General features: G+C 40.3%; 1 protein-coding gene across 1 annotated transcript; it reads right to left on the bottom strand.

Moving 5' to 3' along the window:
- Positions 1 to 6,692: 6,692 nt before the first annotated feature.
- On the bottom strand, positions 6,693 to 17,160 carry ropn1l (rhophilin associated tail protein 1-like). Its single transcript, XM_075452403.1, has 6 exons — positions 17,073 to 17,160; positions 16,461 to 16,593; positions 15,614 to 15,737; positions 14,985 to 15,146; positions 14,204 to 14,376; positions 6,693 to 8,399 (listed from the first exon to the last, which is right to left on the bottom strand). The coding sequence occupies exons 1-6, from the start codon at positions 17,074 to 17,076 to the stop codon at positions 8,288 to 8,290; spliced, it is 708 nt and encodes a 235-aa protein (XP_075308518.1). The 5' UTR covers positions 17,077 to 17,160; the 3' UTR covers positions 6,693 to 8,287.
- Positions 17,161 to 19,593: the final 2,433 nt, after the last annotated feature.

Consider the following 19,593-nt stretch of genomic DNA (forward strand, 5'->3'; position numbering starts at 1 on the left):
TTCAAACGGGGGGGTTACAGCAGAAAGTAATAGTACTGCGCACACGACAGTCCCATGCTGGGCGGAGAGAGACCGCCAGCCTGTTAACCCATAGTCACCTAATCCGATTAGACGCAACTGGGACCTTCTGTGCGTGTGTAGGCCCATGTTTTCTAGTAAGACATTAATCCTCCAACCGGACCCAAGCCAAGTCAAGCGTTAATATTTCTATATCTATGTCTTCTTAAGATTTAAGACTTTTGTCGTCTTGCTGTGTTTATTGCTTGTTGTAGTTTGAATTCAGTCCTTTTGAGGAAAAACAGTCAAAGGATTATTTTTTTTCTATCCCGTGTGCTTTTATTGTTGAATTTGATTATGAATATGCCATTCTAGTCCTTTTTTACAATTTCAGTTCTATTTCTTAACATGGTCACGAGTTAAATATGCTAAAAAAAAAAAAAAAAGTAAAAAAAAGTAAAAATCCCCATAATTTACAAATTAGTGTCAGGGTCGGATTCATGAAAGACGATTATAAAGGAGAATACAAGCCCGTGAGTGTTATCCCAAGAAGAATCATGTGATTTGAAGCAATATTGTTGCTGTAAACCAGGGGCATGCCAGCATTTAGGCAAGTGAGATAAATGGGTTCAGATGAGGATATAAAGAGATTGGGGCACGTGGCTTACATTTTCCATGATCATAGAGGGATTTTAGATGAACTATTTAAAAAAAAAAACAGCGCATTCTGTTGAGACACCTCTCTAATTCTCTTATTTTGTTGGCCACCATCCATTCCAGATAATAGATTACAAAGACTGGTCATGGAATCTTCTAGATAGCTTTTAGTTAGCATTTCTGTAACAAACTATAAGGGCTGATCCACAGGGGCTTGATATGTGACCTAATCCAACCCATATTAAGGATCTGCTCTTATGGTAAACCTCAAAACAGGAAACTGATGGGTGGGGTGTCATACATAACACTCCACAGTTATGAAAAAAAATACATCCACTGAGCACACTTTTGGTTTCATTAGTTTCAATGTTATTAGTAGCACGGACAGCATCAGTTTACACTGGATGTGCTGGGCTGGTTGTGTTGTTGCTGTGTTATTTTGAACAGATACATGTGGTAATATCTTTCGCATTGTCTGGCTGTTTTTATCCATCACTGCAAGTTGTATAGAAGTTTTAAGGTAATTTTTTTTTTTTTTACAGGGCACGATTAGATTCACAATGAAGATCCCTTTTATGTCAGTAATTGATAACATCGGTTGCTGACATCACCTGCTGTGGAAAAAAAAAACAAGTGCATAACAGTCCCAGTGTGTATTCCATGATTAGGATACCTTCGCCTACACCCTGCAGCGAGGCGCTCTGCCCTCCCGTGGCTCTTATATCTCTATGGTTTCAGTCTCCTGCTGTGATGGTGACAGTCAGTGTCAACTCTTCCAGAGATGCATACTAAATCTGCTAAGTTTCACCTGCGGCAGTAGACAAGCATAGATCCTTACTTCAGTAAAAAAGCAATGAACGTAAAAGTTCTGCAGGAAAATCCCATTTGATTAAAGTACATCTGCATTCGTTGTGAAATGCATCAAAGTATGAAAGTGAAAGATCTGGTTTAGTCCCCCTGACTGACATTACTATGATGTTATGTTATTTTTAGTGAAGCATCGGCATGTAAGCAGCATCAAGCTGCTGCTGGAGGGAGAGCCAAATGTACCTGGACTACTTCATACAAAGGCTTTTCTGCAGGGAAACAGATACATCTGAAGGCATGTTGGATGATTAATCAAAGAAAAAAAGAAGAAAAAGGCAAATCTCTGTTGCACAAATCTTTCTTCAGTTTTAAGGCTTTTGATAGATTTCGTTTTTTTTTTTTTTCATTTTTTTGCTGGGGCCTTTGTATGGAGTTTGCATGTTCTCCCAAATGCGTGGGTTCTCTCCGGGTACTCCGGCTTCCTCCCACCGTCCAAAAACATGCATTACGGGTTATTTGGTGTCTCTAAATTGTCTCTAGGAGCGAGTGTGAGCGTGGACGGCTGTTTGTCTCATTTGTCTCTGTGTGGCCCTGTTATGGACTGGCGACCTATCTAGGGTGTACCCTGGCTCTGAGCCAATGACAGCTGGGACAGAGAATGAATGGATGGAATTTTTTTTTTTTTTTTCTGGTGAGATAATGAACGGTGAGCCCTAGCCCTAACAAAAGGTGTAAGTATCTCCAAATTACAGACGATAAAAACTGTACTTAACAACTTTCTACCACTGAGTTTTACTTTCTCGACAAGCTTCTGAGGAAACAAGGGAATAGCTAAACTAGAATTTGTGATTTCTCGTTATCATTAGAGCCGTTTAAAATATCTCTGGGGACAATCTATTCAGGCAAAAGATGTAGTGACCTTTTGTTGATGTGAAAACAGCATGGACTGGGCTTTAGCACTCATATTAGGATTTATTTGTTAGTTCTTGTGAACCTTTGTAAAGATTTATATTGAGATGTTAACTCAGCACTGCAGGGATTCAGTGAGAGAAAACTGTAGTGAACATTGCAACATTGTAATTACAAACGCGTCCTGTTCCAGGCAGAAAAATATTTTTACTAAGAAGTACTTCTGATGTTTCGAAGACCGCTAAAGAAATAGAAAAAAGGAATCAGGCCAGGGACTAAAAATACAGTGACAAAGATACAACGATCATTGTGAATATACATTAGGAATAACGGTTAAAAATGAGAATCTGACAGAACAGGAGAAAGAAGATGGTATTCCAATAAATTGTTTCATATGAAATACTTATGAGAAAACTTCTCATTGTACAACTGAATGAAACCCCAGAAAACTATGAAGTTGAAAAAAAACTCTTAGGGTTTGTGGATTTTGTGAACTCTGGTTTGGTTTTGTCTTTTTTTTCTGGGTTTAGTTCTATTCTGTTTTCTGCTTGTTAAGTCATGTTTTTTTTGTCAGGATTTATTCTTCCAAGTCTTGTTTCCACTCATGTTTTATCTTTGTCATTATTTTTGGAGTCTGTAGTCTCGTCTTATTTTTTTTTCCATGCATGTAGGCTGCTTGTTTCACATTTTTCACCCATAGTTGACTCAGTCTCCGTGTTCAGGTCATTAGCTCCACTCAATCACCTGTGTTCAATCTTCTCAGCTGCTTCCATTCAGCAGCTAATCAGTTCTCTTCAGTATTTAAGCCTCTACTACTCAGGTAGTTCATGTTGAAGTTTGTGGTCTTGGCTGCGTCTTTAGTTCCATTTCTCTTCCTGTTGTGCTCTGTGTCGGCATTTGGGTCCCCAATTTACTGCTCACCATGTCAAAAAGCTTTCCAAAATAATTTAATTTGTACATCAAGAACTTCCCTGTGCAACGGTTTATGACAGGGCTGTTCAATCAGCTCAGAGTTCGTTTAGGTAAGCAGACCTGATTTGACGCTTGGGGTAATTTAATACTTCAAGAAACATTTAATTCAACACAAGATGTCAAGAAGTTTTTGCATACATGTTTTAATTTGTGTAGTTTACAATATTTCAATGAAATGAAGACTTACACATTTAAAAAAAATCATTGTCTATAATGTCTAAAATATCCTCCCCAGTATTACAACCAAACTGCTGATCTGTGACCATAATCTACGAATCAAAGTTGCTTTGTGCTCCAGTTTTACAAAAGCAGTTCTAACTATGTTTGGGGATTTTTAGAGATTTTCAACAGGATAAGATAACAAAACACCAATGTATTTCCAGTGAGAAAGAAATAGGCTAATATTGCTAGACAGTAAACTTATTTTTCAGAGGATTTAAGTGAACAAATAGAGTAATTTCATCACAGGGATTAATCAATACTATATGCCTGAATATTGTAAATTGCTAAACAAAATACTGAAAGGGACACTGTGTAATATATTAAGTCATTTATTAGCTCAAATCAACATATTCATTCATAAATTAGTCCTCATTGGTGTAAAATTATCTCTGTCAACAATCTCACTTATCCTCCTGAGTGAAGAACTTGTCTGTATCTACATAGAGCGGGCGAGCTCTATGGAGGCTGCCATGTCCTTCCGGTCTATGAAAAACGACGAAGTGCCGAGAGGGACATAAAGCACTTCGAATCGCGTTTTCCCCAACGCCAGGCCTGCAAGCGGAAATGACGTAATTTTGACGTCACGTTTGCACGCAGGTATAAACAGAGCCAGTCTACGCCATTAGACATTCTCTGGTATAAACCAGCCTGAACGACCTGCACTTTTGTTCGCAATGGAAGACCATAGTTATGCCACGCCACAGGAGAAGCGATCCTCGTCGCCAAAAAAGCGAATCTTGACACATACCGCCTGCCGTAGTTCAACAAGTTGCAACGCACATTTGAAAACGCGAGGCGCTAGAGAGCAAATTCATTCGACTTTGCAAAATAAAATTGCACCACTAGATGGGGGAAGAAATTACACAGTGTCCCTGTAAGGCTGTGCTGTAAGCAAACCTGGACTTGTTTGACCTTTATATCACTCAGTATAACTTTCCTTCTCTTTAACGTTTGTTTTCTATTGTGTTGTAAGATGTTGAGACAGCTGTATCAGAACTGAGTTAAGCTGCTAATCCATAGAGGTTTCTTGAACACTCTGTGGAACCAGTGGGCCCCACTTTGCTCAGGCAAAATGAAAGGTTATGATTAACACTGATTAAGATGGCCGGCAGTTGATTTAAAACAAGAGCCCTTCAGCTCTTAAAGCTTGATTTTAGTAATGAGGCCCATTTTAGCTGCTGGGAACTTTATGTTTCAGTCAAGGAGATTTTTGAATGGCAGAGGTCTGCTTATATGAAGACTGGATCTCAGATCCCCTTCTGAGAAGTGTCAGTGTCTCAAAGAACAATGGTTGTTGCAACTAGAAAATCAGTTGTGTTCACTTTGATGGAAATATATTATTGTTCTGCGACTTGCACATGTTATTGTGTGGCAGCTATATGCTGTAAAGAGCTCATCAGCAACACTGTCACCTGGACATCCATTGTAAGAGCTCCACCTGGGATCAGAAGAAAATTCTAAATCCCACAGCCAGATAATCGCAGCGAGCTGACTGAAGGCTTTCTGTGAATGTGTGTGTTTCATGTGTACTGTGAAGAGATCCATTGCACAGTACGAGTCAACCGTTAAAATGCTCCTCCTAAAAAGCACATATTATTGAAACATGAAGATTGCTTTGGACAGATTGTCTTACAAAAACACCCTGAAAGCAATCATTCAGATGGCCTCCATTCAGATGTCCACATTAAGAAGTAAAATGTTCCTTTTACGAAAAAAGATATTGTAATGTGGACTATTCCGGATTTAAAAAAAGTTATTTGTAAATCAGAAAGAACTTTCCTCCCACCCCACCCTTCTTAGTAGAGGGTCAGCATGTACCTCAGGAGCTTAGCATAACTTTGTTGCTGGATTTCGACAAGCTCCAGTTTGCCTTCTCTCTTTCAGTCGTTCATTCACCCTAAAACCACAAAAAAACGAAACGCCCACACACCATGTTCTCCTCTACGGCAAGTAGCCGGCCTGCAATACAAAGGCCTTCTATGAGTCTCCCCTGGACACAAGTGCTGAACTGTTTGGTTTGTGTGTGCATGTGTGATGAAGAGAAAATGTGACCAAAGATCAGGTGTTTATCCAGGGTTTTTAACAGAGGCGTTTGTGTCAAAGATTTTCCTGGAAATGTTATTCATCTTCTTCACAGCAAATGCAGAATGCACTGATTAATAGCTGTTTGATTCGAAACCCACCTTTTTATTGCTTAATCAGTTAATGAGGTGAGGACAGGCAATTCAGGAGCTAAAGGAAATAAATCCAAGGCAAGAGAAAGCTTTCACGGCCAGTCGTATTCAATACTCCACAAGAATAGCCTCTATTTAAGTTATTTTTGTGCATAAAACCCTTCTTAAATACAGCCTCATTTATTGGCATCATATTCCACAAATACTCTTGGACATAATAAATATAATAACAATAATAACAACAATTGTTATAACCGTTAGGTGTTAAAGCACAGAGAATCACAGAAGAGAAGCGATGCTTGCCCTCAACACCAAATTCCACCGTGCTGTATCATTACTACTCAAAGTAGGGCAGAGTAGAAAAGAACTCTGCAGATGTGTGTTAAATGCTATTGATTGCTGGATAGTGGTTTAAACTAATTCCAGAATGTGTTGAAATAAGTGGGAAACCCCCACAGACTATAAATTACATACAATTTTGATCAAAGTTTAGGTCACAATGATCAATTTTCCATCTGTTCATGTGTCACACTGGGATTTTAAGATCATCGTTCCATTAAGAGAATATTATGCTTAAAAAGACAAATACTTTGAGGGGTGTTTGCTTGATTAACAGGTGCCTGTCAAACACAGCCGTGGTGGGGTTTTTTTGTAGATCATCCCACTTAGGTTTTAAATGGGTTGTTAAAAGTGAGCTTCGATTAGGTGCTTACCACGGTCGCCTACAGCGGCCCCCAAGTTGGAGAAGGAAAGGGATGAGGAGGGATTACTGCCACGGCACAGAACTTAATCAAATCAAATTTATTTGTATAGCACATTTCATGTACAAACAATTCAAAGTGCTTTACATAAAATAAATGCATTGCAGCAGGGAGTGAAAGAAGCATTAAAAATACATAAAAGAATATAAAGAGAAACAAATAAAATCATTTAAATGAATTTAAAAACAAGCAACAGTCTGGATAAGTTAAAAGATACCGTGCAGATTTCATGCATAGACACATGAGAAAAGAAATGTTTCTAACCTGGATTTAAAAATGTCTACATTTGGTGAAAGTTTAATCTCCACTGGCAGTTTGTACTGCAATATACTGCTGTGAATGGGAACATCCATTATTCTAATTCAACTGTGAAAATAGAGGCAAACTTACCAAAAATCCCGAGTTTAATTAGTGAGAAGTTCACTGTCAGGCAGGTTGACAGAATTGTATCTGACCGTCTTCATGTTTTCTACCCATCTCTGGTGTTAATGGACTCTGGAGGGAGGTGTGTCCAATCTTTTGTCCGGCTCTGAATGCATGCTTTTTTTTATACAATACTGTGTACAAGTCTTGAGCCAGCCACTAATTTTCAATTGTATCTTTAGGGCCTTTGCTATTAGCAACTTGTTTGCCAAGACATATCCTTTTTACCCGTTTTGTTGCATCTACAATATATACAAAGATGACACAGTTTAATAGACATAAAATAGTATTTCTGCATCAAAATGGAGATTCTAAATAGTTAGCTGATAAGTTGGCATATCTCAGCACGATGTGCTGTGTGTCCTTAAAAAATTAAAAGAAACTGGACAAGTGGACTTATGGGAAAGGGTCTCCATGGAAGGGTGGCTGTCAGGAAGCCGTTCTTAAAGAAAGAAAACATCTGTAATGAAATGTCTCCATTTTTGCGTGATATGCTGTTTTTTTCATTTATGCTTGCACATTTCATAAATTTCTACACCTACTTCCTGATTACCTGGCAATATATAAAACATGAGGAGTGGCTCAAGAGCTTTGTACAGTATTGTGATTGTAATGTCTTGTCAATGGCAGAAGTTCCTTTAGCATGAAGCAATTAATTTCTTCCCACAAGACAATGAAGCAACCTTACATTGAATGCTGTATTAAGAATATTATTACCTCCTTCCTGTCAGGCAGCCCTCAATGATAGGGCCCTAAAACTGTTGTGGCTCTTTTCTACACTCACAAAAATTGTATTTATACTTCGAAAACATCCCACCATGAGTTTTAATCTTTTAAAGTAATTGGGTCTGAACGAACAAAACTAACTACGAAAGGTAGTGGTACACCAGCATCTGATTTGCCTGGTAAAAATACACTTTTTCTCACAGGAGTCTGGTGGGTTTGAAGAGAGAATACATAACGGCTAAGATACGTTTAACTGCTTACACCATTCACAACAATACATTACTGTGGTGCCACATTAGTAACTCAGCCTGTGTGTGTGTGCCACGTGTCATCTGCGATTTACTGTAGGCAACAAATGCATAGCTATTATAATCCCACTTTTCAAAGAAACTTAACTAAACTTTAGGACGTTGGTGTGTTCTAGACCCACATGTAGGCTTGAGAAAAGCACTGGTGATAAGATGTCAACCATAACCATCATTTTACCATAGCGTTGAAGTCTCATGTTCACCGCAGTGGGCGAGGTGATTCTTTCTTTTAGTCACACTTAAAAACACGCACTGCAGAAACAGAACTCTCTGGATTCGGCTTTGTTTTCGCTGTTTAGCAGAGACGACTGCTCCAGTTTTACATCTCGTCTTATTCAGGCCTTGAGGTTGTTCTGGCAAATTTGGAAGATCCACAGGGAGCTGGGTCCGTATCATCCCTATGGATAAAGTCCAAAGGCTTTACCATCCCACGTTGGAGCTCCCTGGAACATACAGTGTATTTTAAGTACGCTGGACATCAATAACAAGCATCTCAGGCACACACATTCAGTACAACTATGCAATCAGAGGTTCTCAGTCATTGTATTTGTTATCTAGATAATCATTTTACATGCAGTGTAGTGGGAAAATAATTCTAACAGGAAGATCAAATATTACTCTCCAGCAGCTTCAGAATACAGCATGAATCGTGTTTTCCCTTTTTCTTACCCTGAAATCTGTTCCACAACAGATACACAGAGGCAAGCTAAAAGGGAGCCTCTGTGTCCACTTTCTCTTCTCCTGCCTCTTTCACACTGCCCTGCAAGTTTCGTCGAGTCCCCGTAGATCTGATGTTATGAGCTTGGAAAAACATTAAAAGCTGCGCAACACGGTCCACCCTGGAGCTGAGATTCCTAAAGCACTGACATCTTTACAATGACATCATTATGTCTCCATGTTCCAACACCCTAAAAACAATGGGGCTTTCAGCATGGGAGCTGTAAATGTGACTATTGCTCCATCTTAGAAGAAATGTTAGTTGCTTAGAAATTTACGGATAGGCCAACAGAAGTTCAGTGAAAACAGGTCGAGGCTGGAAGGTGTCAGAAAAATAAAGTCAGTAAATACAGCAATACATCTTTAGGTTTTGGGGATAAGTTCATGGGGGATTGTTTGGGTAAAATATCCATAAAGACAGAGTATGATCTACTTTCCTGGGTCTATCCACAAGGACAGGTCTGCCCTCACATGGTGCTCTTTTTCATGCGAGTAATGTCTCCAAACATGCACATTGACAAGTTCAAGTGGTTTTAGATCTAGACAAATAACAGAAACCAAGAATTCTTTGAGCCAACAGACTGTCCGTATTTGCCATACGAGAATGGTATTTTTTTCGATCTTTTGCTTAAAGGCAGACGTGCCTTATACGTGCCCAAAGCCTGATACGTCACTCCAGCAGAGAGGATCACATTTTTTTTCTTTCATTCTTCTGTTTTTAATGTACCCTGCAGCGAAAGTTGAAAAACAAAGAAGAAATAAAAACCACTAACCTCTCACACAACAGTTTCAAGCTGTACAAACGCTCAAAATGTTTGTACCAGCAACAATCAGTGCTTGAACTTAATCTGAGTGAACGTGCGCACAAACTGCACTGTATTCTCCACGCTTTTGTTCAGTGATGCATCGATATTAAGCTGCCTCGACAGTAGTTTTAAGATCTTTGCAAAGAACCAAATCACGGCCTTTCAATGGAAAGGAAGCTATGGCCTTAAAGGGGAACTCCGGGGCATTTGAAGCGTGTTTCCATTGCTAGAGGTTGTCAAATAATGATAGTATGACACAGAGAGGTGCGTATCTGCGCTCCCTGTGTGAAGATCGCTCTGTCCGCACAGCATGTCATGCGAGGCTAATACGTGGTGGCTAAGGGGCAAGCGCTAACCCTTCCACGTAAAACAACAACTTGCACACTGCAGAAACGTCACACCACTTTATAACCCATCCGACAATAAAGTCACAAGCCTTACCATCAAAACCATATGCATGGTTCTCACATTACTGGCATGGGGACGTTACAAAACAACTTTATAAACAGCATGTCACTCACCGGCTGGTTGTAGGCTCGCGCATGTGAAAGCCCAGAAGAGTCGATGGAGAATAATCCCATATACAAAACAATTATCTTCTCTAGAAAAACTGCGTTCAAGTATTTAAAACATTACAACAATACTTGCCCAGTAATATTCTTGTAATGTTTTAAATACTTGAACGCAGTTTTTCTAGAGAAGATAATTGTTTTGTATATGGGATTATTCTCCATCGACTCTTCTGGGCTTTCACATGCGCGAGCCTACAACCAGCCGGTGAGTGACATGCTGTTTATAAAGTTGTTTTGTAACGTCCCCATGCCAGTAATGTGAGAACCATGCATATGGTTTTGATGGTAAGGCTTGTGACTTTATTGTCGGATGGGTTATAAAGTGGTGTGACGTTTCTGCAGTGTGCAAGTTGTTGTTTTACGTGGAAGGGTTAGCGCTTGCCCCTTAGCCACCACGTATTAGCCTCGCATGACATGCTGTGCGGACAGAGCGATCTTCACACAGGGAGCGCAGATACGCACCTCTCTGTGTCATACTATCATTATTTGACAACCTCTAGCAATGGAAACACGCTTCAAATGCCCCGGAGTTCCCCTTTAAAACCGCAAAAGTCCTGATTTCCTCAAAAGATTTCTATGTTTCCGCAAAGACTGCTCCTGCAAAAAAGGACGAGTCAAGTCTAGTTTTTTCTTCTATTTCTGTTTGACAATTTATTGTTCATTCATATCATAACCTTGTGGTTCAGGTTGGTTGGTTGGATATGTTGACATAAGTCAGAATCTTCCAAATAGGGAGGTATTCTGGGTAGATTACAATGAATGCTCAGTTACTTTCAAGGCACGGTTTAAGTGATTTCCCTTTGATCGTCAGAGAGATCATAGTTTTCAGCCTTGACAACATTCCTTCTGTGTTGTGTCACATGGGTGGAGAGACTTCAATTATCAAATTATCAGGGATTCCACCTCCCCTCCAGTCCCCTTTAACTTGAACACAGCTGAAGTCCTTCAAGAGGCAAGCTTCAGGGTGTGTGTGCATGTGTATCTGGATCCTCCACCCCGAAAGCCTACTGCCAACCGTGACTGTAATGTGAATCCTCACTGATCCTGTTTCCTGTCCTGCCTGATGAAATACTTCCAAAGTGACTCGCAATAATCGAGTGTTTGCGCGTGCGTGTGTGTGAGAGAGAGAGAGATGGAAGGAATGGGAGGAAGGAGAAAACGTGTTAATAAGAAAAGGGAGTTTCTGGCACAAGAAACCGTCTCGGTGTGACATTTTTTTACCATAATGTTTTGATTAAGTGCAGAGGTTGGGTGCGCGAAATATAGCCCCACTCCAGCAATTCTTAATTTCCTAAAAACTCACCGGTGCCCTTCAAAATTGTCAACCTCAACATGACAAAAGCCTTCTCGTGGCCTTAATGTGCAACGGCTGCACACCTCTACAGCTGGCTCTGCAGTTCCCAGCTCACCTGGCTGGCTGGCTGGCTGGCTGGCTGAAGCCTTGTGTACGAGTGACTCATCAACTCGAGTGCAAGGACTCTTGACAAAGATAAAACACATCAAACATAAAAGAAATAACAATGGTAATAAAAATAAAAGTATCCAGTTAATGGGCATATCTACTCGCATTTGTCAGTGTCAACCAGATTTTCAGTGGGACCTGCGTGAGACTTCATTAGTTTTGTTTTCAAAGCGAGCTGTTTTGGGGTAATGTTTGGGAAGCAGCTGCCTTTCCAAATCAAGACTGCAGACCTGCATCCTCTCTAATAGTTTTTATTTGATACTGCGATGTCTCCACATAAAATTAATCTACTTCTGTGGTAGTTCGGCATCATTGGGTGAGACATGAACGCTTACAAAATCTGATTTTATGCTGTCACAGCCGTGAATGTAAATTTCAGGCCTGCACAACAAGAACAAAACACACCAAGTAGCTTCTTCACAGGCCGGCGACAACATCTCATTTATCAACTCCTCACAGCACATGCAAATTGGCTGTACAGCCCAACCCCACGGGTAAAGATTGATTCCTCCAATGTTCTACAGAGAACATGTCGGTTGATCTCACCAAGTAGAAAGGGGGGGGGGGGGGGTTCTGTGCTTTTTGAGTAGTGTGATAAACCCATCTAGATGTGCATGTGCTCTTGCCAGTGTATGATATTGCATAGAGTGGTGAAAAAAAAGCCTCTGACACATGCAAAAACTCATGCTCTTGTGCCCTCAGTGCTGATCTCTTTACCTCCCTGCTTTTTCAGCTGCTGGGATGAGTGAATACACCAGCGGTGAGACCAAATGTGGTGAAGCTGCAAGCTGATAGGTTGTGCACATGACAAATGAACTTGGGCTAACCCAGACAAAAGGGAGCAGGAGAATAAAACACAGACGCACATTTCACCTGACAGTTTGTGCGAGGCAGCTTTGTGCTTCTTTGGCTCCTCATTAAAGCATTTTAACCTCAAACTAGCAGACTCAAACTAGCAGCGAGCTCAGCAGGACAATGATTAATAACAGGTCATTGTGTCTAATGCTAACAATTAATAAGACCAGTTCTTGGTAATGAAACAACATTGCTTGAGGGAGAATTAGCTGGGTCATTTATTAATAGGTAACTGCCACGTTCTTTCTTCCATTGCTTCCTTCCTTCTTCCGTTGCTTACTGTCTCTCCTTCCCACATTTCCTGCTCAGGTAGAAGTTGGAAACCTGAATCATGCCGTTCTGCTTGTTGCTGTCAGGCAGAGACACCAGTGCGTCAGGGCAACAGATCTACTCAGCGACATTTACCATTTTTTACAATAGAGAATATCACAGTGTCACATCATCAAGACCAGGAGAACTTGACAGAGCTCATAAGCTGCCTGTGCTTCCAGCCAACTGATACTGAAATGTTGGATCAAGCAAACCAAAAGCATTGTTCTGTGTGTCCAAAGTCAGCTTTGTTAGTGTTCCCTCGGTTTGAAGGTGATGTTAATTTCATTTGAAGCCTTTTTCAGTGAAAATAGAGCTCCCTTCCTCTAATTCTCATAATTCAATCCTGTTACAAAATCCTATACACACTTCTCTACAGTGGCAAAGCAGGTTCATATTCTTTGTGTTTCGTTCATGTATTATAGAAAAATGTCGAAATAGCCAATACACATCTATTTTTAGACCCTTTGGGATGACACAGCTGAGTTCATCCTTCCTAAGTTAGTGTTCCTTGTGGTATTTGGGATACTGAAGTAATTGGACATAATTAGGAAAGGCAGAAACCTGTTTATAATGTAAAAGCCAATGAGGGGTTGATGAGGTTAAAACGGATGCAAAGAAAACTCAGAGGGGGCTATAAGAAAAATCTATGAAAGTCTGGAGGTGACCCAGCCAGGGAAATGAGCTCATCTTTGCAGAAACACCAAAAGGGTTGCACAGCCTTGTCTAATATACAACTTAGTCATTAAAAAGGAGAATGGGAGAAACTTTCAAAAGAAAGATGCAACGAGACTGTAGTCTGTATCATTCCAAAGAAGAAGACCTGAACCTATTATTGCCTCCAATATAACCAAGTGCTAAATGACAGGCCTGAATATGACATGTAGTACATTAGTCTTTAACTTCTAATAAATAAATAATCAATCTAATAATCACCTGTAAAATAAAAGGGGAAAAAAGGGTTTTGATCACCATTGTGGAGAATTGCGTAACTTTCACTATAAGTATGAAACATATTAAAATGTTATACCCATTTTTACCTCGTCTCCCCCTGATTGAAAAGTAAATCCTGTTTTGAAATGCGGTTCTATGTAACTGTTCCACTGTGAATCTATCGTGCATGTACTGCTGGAAGCACAAACACAGACCCTTGGTAACTCGTTAGTTACCTCAAGGACAAATTCAGGAGAATTGAAGAAAATAAAAGCTACTAAAAATGTACAAGATAAAAAGTAACTGCCCTTAAAATCATTTAATCTCAGTGATCGACAAAAGACAAAAAGCTTTTTATGGGATTTGAGTGGAGCTGAATCCAGTGATAAATAAATGAAATGAGAAAAGTGTATTCGGCTCTTTGTAATAAAGACAGAGGGGATTTGTGAACCATATGAAGCTGCTTCTTTTGCCACCACTAAACCCACTCTGCTTCTCGCAAGACTGCTATATAATATATATATATGTTTTATATAGACAGCTATATAACTGAAGAGGTGCCCATTCGCTTCACAAACAAAAGCATCACTTACACTTGTGGCTGTAGACTGCTGAGGAAGTTGTCTACGTGGTCCTGCGAGTCTCCGTCTAGGTGAGCCAAGTAGGTGTAGAGTTTGACAAAAGTGTCAAACGGGATCCTTGCAGGACCACCTTCCTCATCGTGTGTCAGGATCTCGCAGGCAAACTTCAGAGTGCTCATGAGGGTCTAAGAAAGTGCATCCGTAAAAATAATAGACGCAAAATATAAACACAAAAACAGATACGTGCATATAGCAATCAATGTGAATAGATGAGAACACACTGACAGTGAAGAGAAAAAATAAATAAATCTGCTCAATGAACATAGAACAAGACTGCCCTCATGTGGTTAACGGGATCAACGGTCTTGAACACAGCTGCACCCAAACCTAGATTGCTCCCACTGAGCACATTAAGTTGTTAATGCTTAGCTGCATTTTACTTTTGCAGACATTAAGACATGTTCCACGAAGTTCCTCATGCTTAAAGAAGGTCTCTTTGATCTGTCCCATGTGTTCTATGTGATTCTTTGAACCTTAATCACGGGCTTAACTGCACAGAAAAGATCTACATCATCAGAGTGAGATTTATGCAGCACTTTTGCTGGAGCCTGGGGACCACAGTGTGATAAGTCTGGAGCGTGGATGTCTGGATTTCGTCTACACACTAGACTAGACTGCGAGATGAACAAACACGGAGTTGCTTGACGTTCTCCAGCTGTGCCTGGCCTCAGCTTCAGATAAAGTGGTATGAAGTGGTATTAGCATTTATATGTGGCCTTATGTAACATCTCACCCCTCCCAGAGCACTGCAGCCCAGGGCAAAAAACTCCATCCAGTCGATTTCAGAGTCAAAGCTGCCCAAGGACAGCAGGGTCTCCAGCTGATCAATGGGAAGACACAGACCTTTCCATTTTGTTTGCAGTTCCTGCTCGCTGCATGTGTTTTGGAGGGACAGCTATGATTGGGTAGAGAAGAAAGTGTTATGGGGCTTCGGTGTGAAAACACTTTTAGGAGGTAATATAATATTACTAACAACACAACAAAGACAAAGAGACGCATTCTCACAAGGGCAAGTGTTTGTCTGTTGGGAAACGGGAATGATCCAGTTCTTTTAATAGATCCACCACAGAAAAATGGCAGTAAATAAATTAGGTTTACAATGATATGCACTGTTGATGATCCACACTGGCAGACCTACTGCAATAATCAGAAACGCACACACAAATACAAAATAGTATACAAGTAAGCAAATGAGGGGATTAACTGAAATGGAAATAATCATTTCACATGACAATGTACAAGATAATCCATATCACAATGTAGTCTGTATAGAACGTGCTAATTCAATACAGAAAATCTTTTTCCCACCACCTCTTTTGAAGAAAATTCCAATGACTTGTGATCCTGGTGGTGAGAAAATACCTGCTTGTGAAGGGTCTTCAGTAGCTGTGGAGTCAACCCGGTGTCAGTCTTCTGAGTGGCAACGTTCATCTCCAGCCTCTCCTTGACAGGTAAACACTCTCCTTTAGCCAGTGCACTGAAGTATCTGGGATACAACGCATTCACATAGGTAGCACACATGTATCTTATTAAACACTGGGCTTAGTTTTATTCTGCTTTTCACTCATCTGACCTGCTTCCTAAGCCTGCTATTTGAATTAAGTGGTAAAAGTGGAGGGTGTTAAATGAGGCATAAATTGCCAGTTGTTCAACTTAATGACCTCTCGTGAAAATTTTTTAGCTAAATAAATTATCGTGTGCTGTAGTTTTTTTTTTTTTCTATACAAACTCACCGATCCACACTGGTGTTCATCTCACTTTAACAGTATTTCACTAGTTAGAGGCAGGGTGATCTTTCAGCATCCCTCAGAGGCAACATAACCAGGAGTTACTTCAGCATATACATCTTGTTACCAAGGAGGCGTGCAACTTGTTTTTTGATATATACTAATTTGCTGAGAGCACCACCATGCTACACTGGCCAGAACAAGAGCACAGCATAGAAAAAAACCCTTAAGAATTCCTGGACATTACAGAGAGTCAGATAGTTTAACCGCAGCAATAGCATGGAAGCTCATGGGATCTAATTACAGCCAGTCTTTTACAAAGAGAAGACATGCACAGGTGAAAGGGACTTGACTCTTCATACAGTAAAGTTGCCTGGAAACACATCTTGTGGTTTTATACGAAATAAAAGGATTGTAATAAGACGCAATAATGTCATGCATCTCTACGCTTGACCCGGACCACTGTAGAGATTAAGACTTACGCTTCACACCACACCAGCAAATCCTTGGGCTGTGTTCGGATGGCCGCCTTGGTGAAGTTTTTGAGAAGGTCTGGCAGCTCGGGAGGGATGTTAATTTGCTGGGCACAGTAGAATGTGTCCGGAAGAGGCATGACTGCAATATTTGCATAGCAACATAGTCCAGTTAGTAGCTGACACAGGGTACAAAGAAAATCCGAGGGGAAATAAAATGATGGTTCCCTTGTAATAAAAGCTATATACACTGACAGAATTATTAAGAGAAAAATTCCAAACTGGTTTCTTAGTCTTAGTTACCCAATAAAGGGTCTCTCCATGTTTGGGAGTAGGCTAATAAGGTAAACACCATGAAAGCAACATATTTGAAACAAACAAACACAAAAATTTAATAAAATGAATAAAAAATAGCAGATATGTAGGCTACAAGTCTCGTAGCTTGATCTCTCAGGCATCCTGTTGAAACAACATGTCTGTTTACATCACTAAACACAGCAAAATATATTTAGCGCCATTTCAAATTTACCCACGTGTGTGCGTTTATTCCTGTTACATACTTATTTTACGGGATAAAAACTCGCAACTGTTCGTGACAACGTGTGAACTTCCACGACTTACCCATTCAAGACTGTATCGAACCTGACCTAGAGTGTGAAGGGTGTGGAGTGATAAAGTAAAGACCGGTGCGAGCTTAAACGATGTTAATCTTTTCCTTGTAACTGTGTATATCGCAGCTTCCTCGTCGCATGGCAACAGGGTTCTTCTTCGTGTGGCGTGTCGTAACGAATACCGCCCCCTGGTGGAATTTCTCTCTTTACCGTCATCCTCACGAAAAAAAACCACAAATAAATGCAACAGTTCGCTGTAAATGTTGATCAGTTTTAACTTCGACAATACATGAAGGCTTGTTACACCATACCGCAACGGTGAGCTTAAGACTGTAGCCATTTTAAGCTAATTCCTAAGACAGTGATAATGGAGAAAGCTCACTGTAAGCCCATGTATATGTAATTTAGACTATTTTAGAATACTTTTCTGGAGAATGCGGTATTCAATTCAAGGGTACAATTTTAGTTCAGTACAAGGGTATTCCTAGAAGCTGGCTTAGCGGAAAGCCTGGCTTATTTCGCTACTTCTGGCTAAATTTAGCGAGAGTTCCGTTCCATAAAGGTGGCTCATTTGAACGCCCGCTGACTAACCATGGTAGTTTATGCTGCTGAACTAGCATGGTCTCGGGCAGGCTACAGTTGGAGCTTAGCTTAGCTGTAACTCAAAAAATGTCCGACCGGCTGAAACGGACTCCGGAAAGAAATGTTCACCAAGAATTCTGCGCTCCCGCAACTCATGTCTTGTCTAAAAAACGAAACAAAAACTGTGGTTATCATATCACCACTTTCACTGTCTCGAAAAATCAATCAGTCGGTGCCAGTGCAACTAAAGAAACGCAACTATACACACGTATTGAGCATGAAATTAAATGAGAGAGAACATGGTATTCATTAAAACTAATCAATACCTAACAAACATCCATCTACACCCACGAAGGACCAGACTCAGAAAAATGGGGGACAGGTCATAATGTTAATAATACAAATTATTGAAAGCTCCTTTCAAAACAGTCAAGGACTGTACAAACCAGATATTAGATAAAACGCAGGAATTAAAACATCATACCATATTAAAAATACACAGAACGGAGCAATCACTGTAGGTAAGCAAAGTTAAACGGATGGGTTTTGAGTTTAGACTTGAACAGAGGGGGGGGGGGGGGGGCGTACTGTACCCATGTACGCATCCAAGGCAAGGCAATTTATAGAGCACAATTCGTACACAAGGCAATTCAAAGTGCTTTACAGCTACATCAAATCACAAGAAGGCAATAAAATAAAATACTTTCAGGTGTACTTGGGGATAATTGTCCATAGACTCTGAACTGGATTTCTCATTTTGAAAAATACCACATCAACCCCTTTGAGTAATGCTGAGCAATGTTACATTTATGCCCTGTGAAACCTCATCATTGACTCCTATCCTCCGTGCATACAGATGATCTGTGATGGAGGTCATTTCATTTCCAACATTGAGGCTAAATGGCCGGGATCAGTTCATGATTCTAGGATCTTCCGAGCATCCTCACTGGCACAGAGGTTTGCACAAGGCGCAAGAATTTTACTAACCTGAAGGAGCGTACTTTTGAAGTAAGGTGTAGCATAGGCAGAATTTTGGTAATGTAATGAGAGGTCAGGTGTAGAGGTCATCTTAAGGAATTTAAAGTGCTCGTCATACTTTATTATAGATAGCCATATAAGGCACATATTGCATCAAATTTCCAAGTCTTAACACATGTATATCCATCCAACATTTCTCTTATTCTGCAGGAGAGTTCAATGGTGTCCTGCTTGGGGACAGAGACTATGCATGCTGGCCGTACCTCCTCACGCCATATCCTGATCCAGGAACATGCACATGCTACAACAAGGGCACGGGTAGAAATGACCTTTGGCCAAATTAAATACGGGTTCATTGCTTAAAGTTCTCAGGCACCATGGCTGACTTCTGACAGAGCCATCTTAAATTAATAGTATACTTCATATTTTATACATTTTGTCTTGTGAACAACTTTTCAGGCTGAAGTCTTTTCTTCGTTGAGTCCCCCAAAAGGAGCATTAAACATCTGCAGCTCATCCAGAACGCTGCTGCTGGAGTTTTAACCCAGACTAAGAGATCTGAACACATCACAGCAGCTTTAAAATCTTTACTCTGGCTTCCAGTCAGTCACAGAATAGATTTTAAAAGCCTGCTGATGGTTTACAAATCCCAGAACGGTTTAGGCCCAAAATACATCTGTGACATGTTCAGAGAATATAAAGCCAGCAGAGCTGTTAGATCCAAGGACTCAGGCCAGCTGGTCCAGTCCAGAGTCCAGACTAAACACGGAGAAGCAGCATTTAGCTGTTATGCTGCAAACAAGTGGAACAAACTGCCAGTGGAGATTAAACTTTCACCAAATGTAGACATTTTTAAATCCAGGTTAAAAACATTTCTGTTCTCATGTGTCTATGCATGAAATCTGCACGATATCTTTGAACTTATCTTGACTGTTGCTTGTTTTTAAATTCATTTAAATGATTTTATTTGT

This window comes from Odontesthes bonariensis, chromosome 20 (genome assembly GCF_027942865.1).
Source record: "Odontesthes bonariensis isolate fOdoBon6 chromosome 20, fOdoBon6.hap1, whole genome shotgun sequence".
Classification (NCBI taxonomy): domain Eukaryota; kingdom Metazoa; phylum Chordata; class Actinopteri; order Atheriniformes; family Atherinopsidae; genus Odontesthes; species Odontesthes bonariensis.